Source organism: Hydractinia symbiolongicarpus, chromosome 7 (assembly GCF_029227915.1).
Source record: "Hydractinia symbiolongicarpus strain clone_291-10 chromosome 7, HSymV2.1, whole genome shotgun sequence".
In the NCBI taxonomy this organism is placed as follows: Eukaryota; Metazoa; Cnidaria; class Hydrozoa; order Anthoathecata; family Hydractiniidae; genus Hydractinia; species Hydractinia symbiolongicarpus.
In genome coordinates this window covers 2,287,408-2,303,213 of record NC_079881.1, presented here as the reverse complement: position 1 = coordinate 2,303,213, position 15,806 = coordinate 2,287,408, and the positions used below count along the sequence as shown (strand labels likewise).

At 36.4% G+C, this 15,806-nt stretch overlaps 1 protein-coding gene across 1 annotated transcript; it reads right to left on the bottom strand.

The window, feature by feature from the left end:
* Window positions 1-12,553: 12,553 nt before the first annotated feature.
* On the bottom strand, window positions 12,554-13,471 carry LOC130649124 (uncharacterized). The gene is made up of 2 exons (XM_057455340.1): window positions 13,371-13,471; window positions 12,554-13,236 (listed from the first exon to the last, which is right to left on the bottom strand). Exons 1-2 carry the CDS (start codon window positions 13,437-13,439, stop codon window positions 12,907-12,909), a joined length of 399 nt encoding a protein of 132 aa, XP_057311323.1. The 5' UTR covers window positions 13,440-13,471; the 3' UTR covers window positions 12,554-12,906.
* Window positions 13,472-15,806: the final 2,335 nt, after the last annotated feature.

Here is a 15,806-nt window from a genome sequence, read left to right as displayed (position 1 = left end):
CTAACGGTGTTAATCCGTTTGAGTTACAACGGTTGCGTCACATTTTCGTACTAACATGTATTTACTGTTTTTCTGCCGATATGACTAAGTTGCATCGCTTTTAACAGTGAGACGATTGACTGTGGGACTTAATTGAACTGATTCTAGACTGTGACCTTGTAAATGCGATAAATGAGCCAACTGGGCTCCAAGGAATAACATTTTTCTTAATTCGACATGATTGCTGAAATTCAGCGAGCACACTAGGCTCTGTGGTAGTGCTTTATTTAAAAAGTTAGATAAATAAGTCTCTTTTTACTGTGGGACTAATCCTGGCCGTTAGCACGCGCTGAAGAAACAGAGACATTCTCAAAAACTACATTTCATCGACTTCTTGACTGTATCAATCTGTTTGAGTTACAACGTTGCATCACATATTCGTACTAACATGTGTTTCGCAATAGTATTCGGATATTACTAGGTTGCATCGCCTTTAACAGTGAAACGTTTGACTGTGGGACTTTATTGAACTGATTTTGGATTTTGACCATATAGATGTGATAAATAAGCCAGTTTGACTACAAGAAGTAATATTCTTCTTAATTTGACATGATTGCTGGAACTCAGCGATTACAGTGGGCACTGTGGTAACTCTTTGTTAAAAAATTAAGATAAATAAGTCTGTTTTTACTGTGGGACCAATCCTAGCCGTTAGTTCTCACTGAAGAAGTAGAGACAGTTTCAAAAACTATATTTCATTGACTTTCTAACGGTGTCAATTCGTTTGAGTTACAACGGTTGCGTCACATATTCGTACCAACATGTATTTAGTGATTTTCTTCCAATTTTACTAAGTTGTATTGCTTTTAATAGTGAAACGATTGACTGTGGGAATTAATTGAACTGACTCTGGACTATGTCCTTATAAATGTGATAGATGAGCCAATTGGTCTCCAAGGAATAACTTTCTTCTTAATTTGACGTGATGGCTGGAATTGAGCGATTACACTAGGCTCTGTGGTAACACTTTATTTAAAAATTTAGAAAAATAAGTCTTTTCTTACTGTGGGACCAATCCTGGCCGTTAGCACGTGCTGAAGAAATAGAGACATCCTCAAAAACTAGATTTCATCGACTTCTTGGCGGTATCAATCCGTTTGAGTTATTACGGTTGCGTCACATATATTTACATGTATTTAGCGATAGTATTTGGATATTACTAGGTTTGATCGCTTTTAACAGTAAAACGATTGACTGTGGGAAATAATTGAACTGATTTTAGACTTTGACCTTGTAAATGTGATAAATGAGCCAGTTTGACTACAAGAAGTAACATTCTTCTTAATTTGACTTGATTGCTGGAACTCAGCGATTGCACTGGGCACTGTGGTAGCGTTTTATTTGAAAGTTAAGTTAAATAAGTCATTTTTTACTTTGGGACCATCCCAGCCGTTAGTTCGCGCTGAAGAAATAGAGACGGTTTAAAAACTACATTTCATTGACTTTCTAACGGTGTTAACCGTTTGAGTTACAACGGTTGCGTCACATTTTCGTACTAACATGTATTTACTGTTTTTCTGCCGATATGACTAAGTTGCATCGCTTTTAACAGTGAGACGATTGACTGTGGGACTTAATTGAACTGACTCTGGACTGTGACCTTGTAAATGCGATAAATGCGCCAACTGGGCTCCAAGGAATAACATTCTTCTTAATTCGACATGATTGCTGAAATTCAGCGAGCACACTAGGCTCTGTGGTAGTGCTTTATTCAAAAAGTTAGATAAATAAGTCTCTTTTTACTGTGGGACTAATCCTGGCCGTTAGCACGCGCTGAAGAAACAGAGACATTCTCAAAAACTACATTTCATCGACTTCTTGACCGCATCAATCTGTTTGAGTTACAACGTTGCATCACATATTCGTACTAACATGTGTTTCGCAATAGTATTCGGATATTACTAGGTTGCATCGCTTTTAACAGTGAAACGTTTGACTGTGGGACTTAATTGAACTGATTTTGGACTTTGACCTTATAAATGTGATAAATGAGCCGGTTTGACTACAAGAAATAACATTCTTCTTAACTTGACATGATTGCTGGAACTCAGCGATTACACTGGGCGCTGTGGCAGCGCTTTATTAAAAATTTAAATAAAAAAGTCATTTTTTACTGTGGGACCAATCCTAGTCGTTATCGCCGCCTGAAGAAATAGCGACAGTTTCAAAAACTACATTTTATTGACTTTCTAATGGTATCAATCCGTTTCAGTTACAACTGTTGCGTCACATATTCGTCCCCAAATGTATTTTGCAATAGTATTCGGATATTTCTAGGTTACATCGCCTTTAACAGTGAAACGTTCGACTGTGGGACTTAATTGAACTGATTTTGGATTTTGACCATATAGATGTGATAAATAAGCCAGTTTGACTACAAAAAGTAACATTCTTCTTAATTTGACATGATTGCTGGAACTCAGCGATTACAGTGGGCACTGTGGTAACTCTTTGTTAAAAAATTAAGATAAATAAGTCTGTTTTTACTGTGGGACCAATCCTAGCCGTTAGTTCTCACTGAAGAAGCAGAGACAGTTTCAAAAACTATATTTCATTGACTTTCTAACGGTGTCAATTCGTTTGAGTTACAACGGTTGCGTCACATATTCGTACCAACATGTATTTAGTGATTTTCTTCCAATTTTACTAAGTTGTATTGCTTTTAATAGTGAAACGATTGACTGTGGGAATTAATTGAACTGACTCTGGACTGTGTCCTTATAAATGTGATAGATGAGCCAATTGGTCTTCAAGGAATAACTTTCTTCTTAATTTGACGTGATGGCTGGAATTGAGCGATTACACTAGGCTCTGTGGTAGCGCTTTATTTAAAAATTTAGAAAAATAAGTCTTTTCTTACTGTGGGACCAATCCTGACCGTTAGCACGCGCTGAAGAAATAGAGACATCCTCAAAAACTAGATTTCATCGACTTCTTGGCGGTATCAATCCGTTTGAGTTATTACGGTTGCGTCACATATATTTACATGTATTTAGCGATAGTATTTGAATATTACTAGGCTGGATCGCTTTTAACAGTAAAACGTTTGACTGTGGGAATTAATTGAACTGATTTTAGACTTTGACCTTATAAATGTGATAAATGAGCAAGTTCGACTACAAGAAATAACATTCTTCTTAATTTGACATGATTGCTGGAACTCAGCGATTTCACTGGGCGCTGTGGTAGAGTTTTGTTTAAAAATTAAGTTAAATAAGTCATTTTTTACTGTGGGACCAATCCCGGCCGTTAGTTTGCGCTGAAGAAATAGAGACAGTTTCAAAAACTACATTTCATTGACTTTCTAACGGTGTCAATCCGTTTGAATTGCAACGGTTGAGTCACATATTCGTACCAACATGTATTTAGTGATATCTTTCCGATGTTACTAAGTATATCGCTTTTAACAGTGAAACGATTGACTGTGGAACTTAATTGAACTGATTTTGGACTTTGACCATATAGATGTGGTAAATGAGCCAGTTTGACTACAAGAAGTAACATCCTTCTTAATTTGACATGATTGCTGAAACTCAGCGATTACAGCGGGCACTGCGGTAACTCTTTGTTAAAAAATTAGGATAAATAAGTCTGTTTTTACTGTGGGACCAATCCTAGCCGTTAATTCGCGCTGAAGAAATAGCGACAGTTTCATAAAGTACATTTCATTGACTTTCTAACGGTATCAATCCGTTTGAGTTACAACTGTTGCGTCACATATTCGTCTCCACATGTATTTAGCGATAGTATTCAGATGTTACTAGGTTGCATCGCCTTTAACAGTGAAACGTTTGACTGTGGGACTTAATTGAACTGATTTTGGACTTTGACTTTATAAATGTGATATCAGAGCCAGTTTAACTACAAGAAATAGCATTCTTCTTAATTTGACATGATTGCTGGAACTCAGCGATTGCACTGGGCGCTGTGGTAGAGTTTAATTTAAAAATTAAGTTAAATAACTCATTTTTTACTGTGGGACCAATCCCAGCCGTTAGTTCGCGCTGAAGAAATAGAGACAGTTTCAAAAATTACAATTTATTGACTTTCTAACGGTGTCAATCCGTTTGAGTTACAACGGTTGCGTCACATATTCGTACCAACATGTATTTGGTGATATCTTTCCGATGTTACTAAGTTATATCGCTTTTAACAGTGAAACGATTGACTGTTGAACTTAATTGAACTAACTTTGGACTGTGACCTTATAAATGTGATAAGTGAGCCAACTGGATCCAAGAAATAACATTCTTCTTAATTTGACATGATTGCCAGAACTCAGCGATTACACTGGGCGCTGTGGTAGCACTTCATTTAAAAATTTAAAAAAAAAAGTCATTTTTTACTGTGGGACCAATCCTAGCCGTTATCGCGCGCTGAAGAAATAGCGATAGTTTCATAAACTACATTTTATTGACTTTCTAATGGTATCAATCCGTTTCAGTTACAACTGTTGCGTCACATATTCGTCCCCACATGTATTTTGCAATAGTATTCGGATATTACTAGGTTGCATCGCTTTTAACAGTGAAACGTTTGCCTTTGGGACTTAATTGAACTGATTTTGGACTTTGACCTTATAAATGTGATAAATGAGCCAACTGGACTCCAAGGAATAACATTCTTCTTAAATTGACATGATTGCTGGAACTCAGCAATTGCACTGGGCACTGTGGTTGCGTTTTATTTAAAAGTTAAGTTAAATAAGTCATTTTTTACTTTGGGAACAATCCAAGCCGCTAGTTCGCGCTGAAGAAATGAAGACGGTTTAAAAACAACATTTCACTGACTTTCTAACGGGGTTAATCCGTTTGAGTTACAACGGTTGCGTCACATATTCGTACCAACGTGTATTTACTGATTTTCTTCCGACATGACTAAGTTGCATCGCTTTTAACAGTGAGACGATTGACTGTGGGACTTAATTGAACTGATTCTGGACGGTGACCATGTAAATGCGATAAATGAGCCAACTAGGCTCCAAGGAATAACATTCTTCTTAATTCGACATGATTGCTGGAATTCAGCGAGTACACTAGGCTCTGTGGTAGTGCTTTATTTAAAAAGTTAGATAAATAATTCTCTTTTTACTGTGGGACTAATCCTGGCCGTTAGCACGCGCTGAAGAAACAGAGACATTCTCAAAAACTACATTTCATCGACTTCTTGGCGGTATTAATCCGTTTGAGTTACAACGTTGCATCACATGTTCGTACCAACATGTATTTAGCCATAGTATGTGGAGGTTACTAGGTTGCATCGCCTTTAACAGTGAAACGTTTGACTGTGGGACTTAATTGAACTGATTTTGGACTTTGACTTTATAAATGTGATAAATAAGCCAGTTTGACTACAAGAAGTAACATCCTTCTTAATTTGACATGATTGCTGAAACTCAGCGATTACAGCGGGCACTGCGGTAACTCTTTGTTAAAAAATTAGGATAAATAAGTCTGTTTTTACTGTGGGACCAATCCTAGCCGTTAGTTCGCGCTGAAGAAATAGCGACAGTTTCATAAAGTACATTTCATTGACTTTCTAACGGTATCAATCCGTTTGAGTTACAACTGTTGCGTCACATATTCGTCTCCACATGTATTTAGCGATAGTATTCGGATGTTACTAGGTTGCATCGCCTTTAACAGTGAAACGTTTGACTGGGGGATTCAATTGAACTGATTTTGGACTTTGACTTTATAAATGTGATATCAGAGCCAGTTTGACTACAAGAAGTAACATCCTTCTTAATTTGACATGATTGCTGGAACTCAGCGATTGCACTGGGCGCTGTGGTAGAGTTTTATTTAAAAATTAAGTTAAATAACTCATTTTTTACTGTGGGACCAATCCCAGCCGTTAGTTCGCGCTGAAGAAATAGAGACAGTTTCAAAAATTACAATTTATTGACTTTCTAACGGTGTCAATCCGTTTGAGTTACAACGGTTGCGTCACATATTCGTACCAACATGTATTTAGTGATATCTTTCCGATGTTACTAAGTTATATCGCTTTTAACAGTGAAACGATTGACTGTGGAACTTAATTGAACTAACTTTGGACTGTGACCTTATAAATGTGATAAGTGAGCCGACTGGATCCAAGAAATAACATTCTTCTTAATTTGACATGATTGCCGGAACTCAGCGATTACACTGGGCGCTGTGGTAGCACTTCATTTAAAAATTTAAAAAGAAAAGTCATTTTTTACTGTGGGACCAATCCTAGCCGTTATCGCGCGCTGAAGAAATAGCGATAGTTTCAAAAACTACATTTTATTGACTTTCTAATGGTATCAATCCGTTTCAGTTACAACTGTTGCGTCACATATTCGTCCCCACATGTATTTTGCAATAGTATTCGGATATTACTAGGTTGCATCGCTTTTAACAGTGAAACGTTTGACTTTGGGACTTAATTGAACTGATTTTGGACTTTGACCTTATAAATGTGATAAATGAGCCAACTGGACTCCAAGGAATAACATTCTTCTTAAATTGACATGATTGCTGGAATTCAGCAATTGCACTGGGCACTGTGGTAGCGTTTTATTTAAAAGTTAAGTTAAATAAGTCATTTTTTACTTTGGGAACAATCCAAGCCGCTAGTTCGCGCTGAAGAAATGAAGACGGTTTAAAAACAACATTTCATTGACTTTCTAACGGGGTTAATCCGTTTGAGTTACAACGGTTGCGTCACATATTCGTACCAACATGTATTTACTGATTTTCTTCCGACATGACTAAGTTGCATCGCTTTTAACAGTGAGACGATTGACTGTGGGACTTAATTGAACTGATTCTGGACTGTGACCATGTAAATGCGATAAATGAGCCAACTAGGCTCCAAGGAATAACATTCTTCTTAATTCGACATGATTGCTGGAATTCAGCGAGTTAACTAGGCTCTGTGGTAGTGCTTTATTTAAAAAGTTAGATAAATAATTCTCTTTTTACTGTGGGACTAATCCTGGCCGTTAGCACGCGCTGAAGAAACAGAGATATTCTCAAAAACTACATTTCATCGACTTCTTGGCGGTATTAATCCGTTTGAGTTACAACGTTGCATCACATGTTCGTACCAACATGTATTTAGCCATAGTATGCGGATGTTACTAGGTTGCATCGCCTTTAACAGTGAAACGTTTGACTGTGGGACTTAATTGAACTGATTTTGGACTTTGACTTTATAAATGTGATATCAGAGCCAGTTTGACTACAAGAAGTAACATCCTTCTTAATTTGACATGATTGCTGGAACTCAGCGATTGCACTGGGCGCTGTGGTAGAGTTTTATTTAAAAATTAAGTTAAATAACTCATTTTTTACTGTGGGACCAATCCCAGCCGTTAGTTCGCGCTGAAGAAATAGAGACAGTTTCAAAAATTACAATTTATTGACTTTCTAACGGTGTCAATCCGTTTGAGTTACAACGGTTGCGTCACATATTCGTACCAACATGTATTTAGTGATATCTTTCCGATGTTACTAAGTTATATCGCTTTTAACAGTGAAACGATTGACTTTGGGACTTAATTGAACTGATTTTGGACTTTGACCTTATAAATGTGATAAATGAGCCAACTGGACTCCAAGGAATAACATTCTTCTTAAATTGACATGATTGCTGGAACTCAGCAATTGCACTGGGCACTGTGGTAGCGTTTTATTTAAAAGTTAAGTTAAATAAGTCATTTGTTACTTTGGGAACAATCCAAGCCGCTAGTTCGCGCTGAAGAAATGAAGACGGTTTAAAAACAACATTTCATTGACTTTCTAACGGGGTTAATCCGTTTGAGTTACAACGGTTGCGTCACATATTCGTACCAACATGTATTTACTGATTTTCTTCCGACATGACTAAGTTGCATCGCTTTTAACAGTGAGACGATTGACTGTGGGACTTAATTGAACTGATTCTGGACTGTGACCATGTAAATGCGATAAATGAGCCAACTAGGCTCCAAGGAATAACATTCTTCTTAATTCGACATGATTGCTGGAATTCAGCGAGTACACTAGGCTCTGTGGTAGTGCTTTATTTAAAAAGTTAGATAAATAATTCTCTTTTTACTGTGGGACTAATCCTGGCCGTTAGCACGCGCTGAAGAAACAGAGACATTCTCAAAAACTACATTTCATCGACTTCTTGGCGGTATTAATCCGTTTGAGTTACAACGTTGCATCACATGTTCGTACCAACATGTATTTAGCCATAGTATGCGGATGTTACTAGGTTGCATCGCCTTTAACAGTGAAACGTTTGACTGTGGGACTTAATTGAACTGATTTTGGACTTTGACTTTATAAATGTGATATCAGAGCCAGTTTGACTACAAGAAGTAACATCCTTCTTAATTTGTCATGATTGCTGGAACTCAGCGATTGCACTGGGCGCTGTGGTAGAGTTTTATTTAAAAATTAAGTTAAATAACTCATTTTTTACTGTGGGACCAATCCCAGCCGTTAGTTCGCGCTGAAGAAATAGAGACAGTTTCAAAAATTACAATTTATTGACTTTCTAACGGTGTCAATCCGTTTGAGTTACAACGGTTGCGTCACATATTCGTACCAACATGTATTTAGTGATATCTTTCCGATGTTACTAAGTTATATCGCTTTTAACAGTGAAACGATTGACTGTGGAACTTAATTGAACTAACTTTGGACTGTGACCTTATAAATGTGATAAGTGAGCCAACTGGATCCAAGAAATAACATTCTTCTTAATTTGACATGATTGCCGGAACTCAGCGATTACACTGGGCGCTGTGGTAGCACTTCATTTAAAAATTTAAAAAGAAAAGTCATTTTTTACTGTGGGACCAATCCTAGCCGTTATCGCGCGCTGAAGAAATAGCGATAGTTTCAAAAACTACATTTTATTGACTTTCTAATGGTATCAATCCGTTTCAGTTACAACTGTTGCGTCACATATTCGTCCCCACATGTATTTTGCAATAGTATTCGGATATTACTAGGTTGCATCGCTTTTAACAGTGAAACGTTTGACTTTGGGACTTAATTGAACTGATTTTGGACTTTGACCTTATAAATGTGATAAATGAGCCAACTGGACTCCAAGGAATAACATTCTTCTTAAATTGACATGATTGCTGGAACTCAGCAATTGCACTGGGCACTGTGGTAGCGTTTTATTTAAAAGTTAAGTTAAATAAGTCATTTTTTACTTTGGGAACAATCCAAGCCGCTAGTTCGCGCTGAAGAAATGAAGACGGTTTAAAAACAACATTTCATTGACTTTCTAACGGGGTTAATCCGTTTGAGTTACAACGGTTGCGTCACATATTCGTACCAACATGTATTTACTGATTTTCTTCCGACATGACTAAGTTGCATCGCTTTTAACAGTGAGACGATTGACTGTGGGACTTAATTGAACTGATTCTGGACTGTGACCATGTAAATGCGATAAATGAGCCAACTAGGCTCCAAGGAATAACATTCTTCTTAATTCGACATGATTGCTGGAATTCAGCGAGTACACTAGGCTCTGTGGTAGTGCTTTATTTAAAAAGTTAGATAAATAATTCTCTTTTTACTGTGGGACTAATCCTGGCCGTTAGCACGCGCTGAAGAAACAGAGACATTCTCAAAAACTACATTTCATCGACTTCTTGGCGGTATTAATCCGTTTGAGTTACAACGTTGCATCACATGTTCGTACCAACATGTATTTAGCCATAGTATGCGGATGTTACTAGGTTGCATCGCCTTTAACAGTGAAACGTTTGACTGTGGGACTTAATTGAACTGATTTTGGACTTTGACTTTATAAATGTGATAAATGAGCCAGTTTGACTACAAGAAGTAACATCCTTCTTAATTTGACATGATTGCTGAAACTCAGCGATTACAGCGGGCACTGCGGTAACTCTTTGTTAAAAAATTAGGATAAATAAGTCTGTTTTTACTGTGGGACCAATCCTAGCCGTTAGTTCCCGCTAAAGAAATAGCGACAGTTTCATAAAGTACATTTCATTGACTTTCTAACGGTATCAATCCGTTTGAGTTACAACTATTGCGTCACATATTCGTCTCCACATGTATTTAGCGATAGTATTCGGATGTTACTAGGTTGCATCGCCTTTAACAGTGAAACGTTTGACTGTGGGATTTAATTGAACTGATTTTGGACTTTGACTTTATAAATGTGATATCAGAGCCAGTTTGACTACAAGAAGTAACATCCTTCTTAATTTGACATGATTGCTGGAACTCAGCGATTGCACTGGGCGCTGTGGTAGCACTTCATTTAAAAATTTAAAAAGAAATGTCATTTTTTACTGTGGGACCAATCCTAGCCGTTATCGCGCGCTGAAGAAATAGTGATAGTTTCAAAAACTACATTTTATTGACTTTCTAATGGTATCAATCCGTTTGAGTTACAACGGTTGCGTCACATATTCGTACCAACATGTATTTAGTGATATCTTTCCGATGTTACTAAGTTATATCGCTTTTAACAGTGAAACGATTGACTGTGGAACTTAATTGAACTAACTTTGGACTGTGACCTTATAAATGTGATAAGTGAGCCAACTGGATCCAAGAAATAACATTCTTCTTAATTTGAAATGATTGCCGGAACTCAGCGATTACACTGGGCGCTGTGGTAGCACTTCATTTAAAAATTTAAAAAGAAATGTCATTTTTTACTGTGGGACCAATCCTAACCGTTATCGCCGCCTGAAGAAATAGCGACAGTTTCAAAAACTACATTTTGTTGACTTTTTATTGGTATCAATCCGTTTCAGTTACAACTGTTGCGTCACATATTCGTCCCCACATGTACTTTGCAATAGTATTCGGATATTACTAGGTTGCATCGCTTTTATCAGTGAATCGTTTGACTGTGGAACTTAATTGAACTGATTTTGGACTTTGACCATATAGATGTGGTAAATGAGCCAGTTTGACTACAAGAAGTAACATCCTTCTTAATCTGACATGCTTGCTGAAACTCAGCGATTACAGCGGGCACTGCGGTAACTCTTTGTTAAAAAATTATGATAAATAAGTCTGTTTTTACTGTGGGACCAATCCTAGCCGTTAGTTCGCGCTGAAGAAGTAGAGACAGTTTCAAAAACTATATTTCATTGACTTTCTAACGGTGTCAATGCATTTCAGTTACAACGGTTGCGTCACATATTTGTACCAACATGTATTTAGTGATTTTCTTCCAATTTTACTAAGTTGTATTGCTTTTAACAGTGAAACGATTGACTGTGGGAATTAATTGAACTGATTTTGGACTTTGACCTTATAAATGTGATAAATGAGCCAGTTTAACTACAAGAAGTAACATTCTTCTTAATTTGACTTGATTGCTGGAACGCAGCGATCGCACTGGGCGCTGTGGTAGAGTTTTTTTTAAAAAAAGTTAAATAAGTCATTTTGTACTGTGGGACTAATCCCAGCCGTTACCGCGCGCTGAAGAAATAGCGACAGTTTCAAAAACTACATTTCATTCACTTTCTAACGGTATCAATCCTTTGAGTTACGAGGGTTGCGCCAAATATTCGTCCCCACATGTATTCAGCGATAGCATTTGGATATTACTAGGTTGCATCGCTTTTAACAGTGAAAAGTTTAACTGTGGGACTTAATTGAACTGATTTTGGACTTTGACCTTATAAATGTGATAAATGAGCCAGTTTGATTACAGGAAGTAACATTCTTCCTAATTTGACTTGATTGCTGGAACTCAGCGATAGCACTGGGCGCTGTGGTAGAGTTTTATTTAAAAATTAAGTTAAATAAGTCATTTTTTACTGTGGGACGAATCCCAGCCGTTAGTTCGCGCTAAAGAAATAGAGACATTCTCAAAAACTACATTTTATTAACTTCTTGCCGGTATCAATCCCTTTGAGTTACAACGGCTGCGTCACATATTCGTACCAACATGTATTTAGCGATAGTATTCGGATATTACTAGGTTGCATCGTTTCTAACAGCGAAACGTTTGACTGTGGGACTTAATTGAACTGATTTTGGACTTTGACCTTATAAATGTGATAAATGAGCCAGTTTGACTACAAGAAATAGCATTCTTCTTAATTTGACTTGATTGCTGGAAATCAGCGATCGCACTGGGCGCTGTGGTAGAGTTTTATTTAAAAAAAGTTAAATAAGTCATTTTTTACTGTGGGACCAATACCAGCCGTTAGTTCGCGCTGAAGAAATAGAGACAGTTTCAAAAACTACCACTGCACGAAAAAAGGAATAATCGGTAATGAGATTATGCAAAATTATATTCGATTATTCAGAATAATCTAAATATTTCAGACATAATCGAAAATTCGATTATATGAAATTTTCGCGAATCAATTATTTCCATATGTTAACTAATCTGATAGATTATATGCATTTTATATAAAATAATCACAGCCGAAAACACGCAATTATACGAACTTTCTGGAAAAGATTATACATTTTTTTAAGCGAAGTAATTGTCCGATGACCTGCGTTTATTTGACATAATCTTTACGAAAATACCAGATTTTGTAATGTTTTTATAAAAAATTATGCTCCGCTTTTCAACTAAAATTTCCTTTATTATAACCTGCAAATACTTTTCAACAAGAGCTCAATTTCCAACAAGAGCTCAACTTTTTTTAGTTTTTATTGAGTGAGGAGTTAAAAGTACCTATAATCTCATCCACCTGATAAAAATTATGAATATCCTAAAGCTTGCAGGATGGGATGATTGACGTATACAGAAGGTGCAAGGAAGAGAGAAACAAATATCACAAGATGTATGTCTATTTACAAAAACTTATAAACAAAAATGTTTTCTCTAAATATATACAAAAAAATCTTTTTAGGAATGTCACGAATGTTCAATATTTTATTGTGATTCATCAAAAGGAGCAATGGCAAATGAAGGAGCATCTGGTGGCTGGTTTCGTTCTGATGGTCGTCCTTCCTCGCGACGCACGGTCTGATTTTTGCTTCTTTTGTTTTGATTTTCTTGATGTCTTGCATCGAGTTTTTTAAAAGTTGAATTCAACTTTTTGCATTTCCACGGAAGCGGATGGACAGTAAAATATCGCCCATTGTTATCATCTATCTCTTCCTCTGATGACATATACTGTACCCCAAGGACTTTCAAAATTTTTGCCTTCTTTTCTTCAGGCAGGTCCATTGCTTGAAGAACCTTCGTCCGTCTTTTACTTTTCTAAAAGTAAACCAAAAGATGATAAACATAAATAAACTTCAAGAAAGACCATGTAAACATTTAACGAAGCAGGCAGTCTTGTGTCTTTTTCACAGTAAACAATGTCAACAGACACTATAATTTGAAAAACTTACATTCAACTTGCGCTGTGTGGAAGCAGCGACTGCTTTAATGTTTTCTCGATGAGACCCCTTCTTTCTCATTGTCTTCTTTGATGTGAAATATTGTTCAATTGATGCTAAAATAGTAAATAGAAAGTAGAAATAGTTTCCCTCTTTCATTCATAGACAGCACTCTTTTCCAATCACTAAAATATATCAGTAAATTGTATACACAGTATCAAATCACTTTTCCAAATCTCACCTATTATTATGTCATCAGCTATATCTTTATCGTATCCCCTGATATGCTGTTTAATAAAATTGGATAACTGCTCGGTTCCATCACGAAATGGGCTAGAGATATAATAATTTGAAAGTAAAATATAAAGATTTAGAACAAAACAACAACCAAAGATGCTGTTTTATCAAACAAAGGATTTTCAAAACTTTAGACAGAGATATAACATTTTTAAAAAACTGCAAATAATAAAAAAAACAAAAACCGACATGTAACAATGGTTAATCAAATTGACAACTTTATACCTTGGTTTATCTAAGTTCCAATTTAGATCTCTGTTAGATCCCTCTAAATAACCAGAATTCCTCAAATTCTACAGAAATAAAATATAACAATGACAATACTATGCTTAAAAGAAATTAGATTTAAAAGTGCTAGCTACATATGCTGGTCAACGTCTTCTGATTTTGTACGAGGTTAGTTACCATAAAGCTCACAAAAATAAAAAATCTTACTTTGGTATATGCGTTAACAGTTATTTTTTTCTTTTTCTTCGTCTCTACGCTATTTAACCTGTCAAACAAAATTTTTTGGTTTTCCAAAATTTGTTGATATTTTGCATTTAGATCGTCCAAGTCATCAACGGTTATTGGTCTTGGTGCAGGTACTAAAAAAGAAAAAGTTCTAGCTCAGCCTTGCTAATCCAATTACTACATGTTTGCAAAAAACTACTGACGTGATGCAATTTGCCTGCTTCACGTCGGCACGTTGTGTGACATGTTGTGATTTTACGTCGAGAACAATGGGCATGCAGTGCATACATAGGGGCAGAAAATAAAAACCTGTGTTGCCTTTAAAAAGAGCATATGAAGCTAGGAATAATTAATTTCAGTGACTGTGGGAATTAATTGAACGGACTCTGGACTATGTCCTTATAAATGTGACAGATGAGCCAATTGGTCTCCAAGGAATAAATTTCTTCTTAATTTGACGTGATGGCTGGAATTCAGCGATTACATTAAGCTCCATGGTAGCGCTTTATTTAAAAATTTAGATAATTAAGTCTTTTCTTACTGTTGGACCAATCCTCGCCGTTAGCATGCGCTGAATAAAGAGGAACAGTTTCAAACACTACATTTCATTGACTTTCTAGCGGTATAAATCCGTTTGAGCTACAACGGCTGCGTCACATATTCGTACCAATATGTACTTTGCGAAAGTATTCGTATAATACTAGGTTGCATCGCTTTTAACAGTGAAACGTTTGACTGTGGGACTTAATTGAACTGATTTTGAACTTTGGTCTTATAAATGTGATAAATGAGCCAGTTTGACAACAAGAAGTAACCTTCTTCTTAATTTGACTTGATTGCTGGAACTCAGCGATTACAGTGGGCACTGTGGTAACTCTTTGTTAAAAAATGAAGATAAATAAGTCTGTTTTTACTGTGGGACCAATCCTAGCCGTTAATTCACGCTGAAGAAAGAGAGACAGTTTCAAAAACTACATTTCATTGACTTTCTAACGGTGTCAATCCGTTTGAGTTACAACAGTTGCGTCACATATTCGTACCAACATGTATTTAGTGATTTTCCTTCAATTTTACTAAGTTGTATTGCTTTTAACAGTGAAACGAGTGACTGTGGGAATTAATTGAACTGACTCCGGACTATGTCCTTATAAATGTGACAGATGAGCCAATTGGTCTCCAAGGAATAAATTTCTTTTTACTTTGACGTGATGGCTGGAATTCAGCGATTACATTAAGCTCCGTGGTAGCGCTTTATTTAAAAATTTAGATAATTAAGTCTTTTCTTACTGTTGGACCAATCCTCGCCGTTAGCATGCGCTGAATAAAGAGGAACAGTTTCAAATACTACATTTCATTGACTTTTTAGCGGTATAAATCCGTTTGAGCTACAACGGTTGCGTCACATATTCGTACCAACATGTATTTAATGATTTTTTTCCGATGTGACTAAGTTGCATCGCTTTTAACAGTGAAACGATTGACTGTGGGACTTAAATGAACTGATTCTGGACTGTGATCTTGCAAAACCGATAAATGAGACAATAGGCCACCAAGGAATAACATTTTTCTTAATTCGACATGATTGCTGGAATTCAGCGATTACACTGGGCGCTGTGGTAGTGCTTTATTTAAAAATTTAGATAAATAAGTCTTTTTTTACTGTGGGACTAATCCTGGCCGTTAGCACGCGCTGAAGAA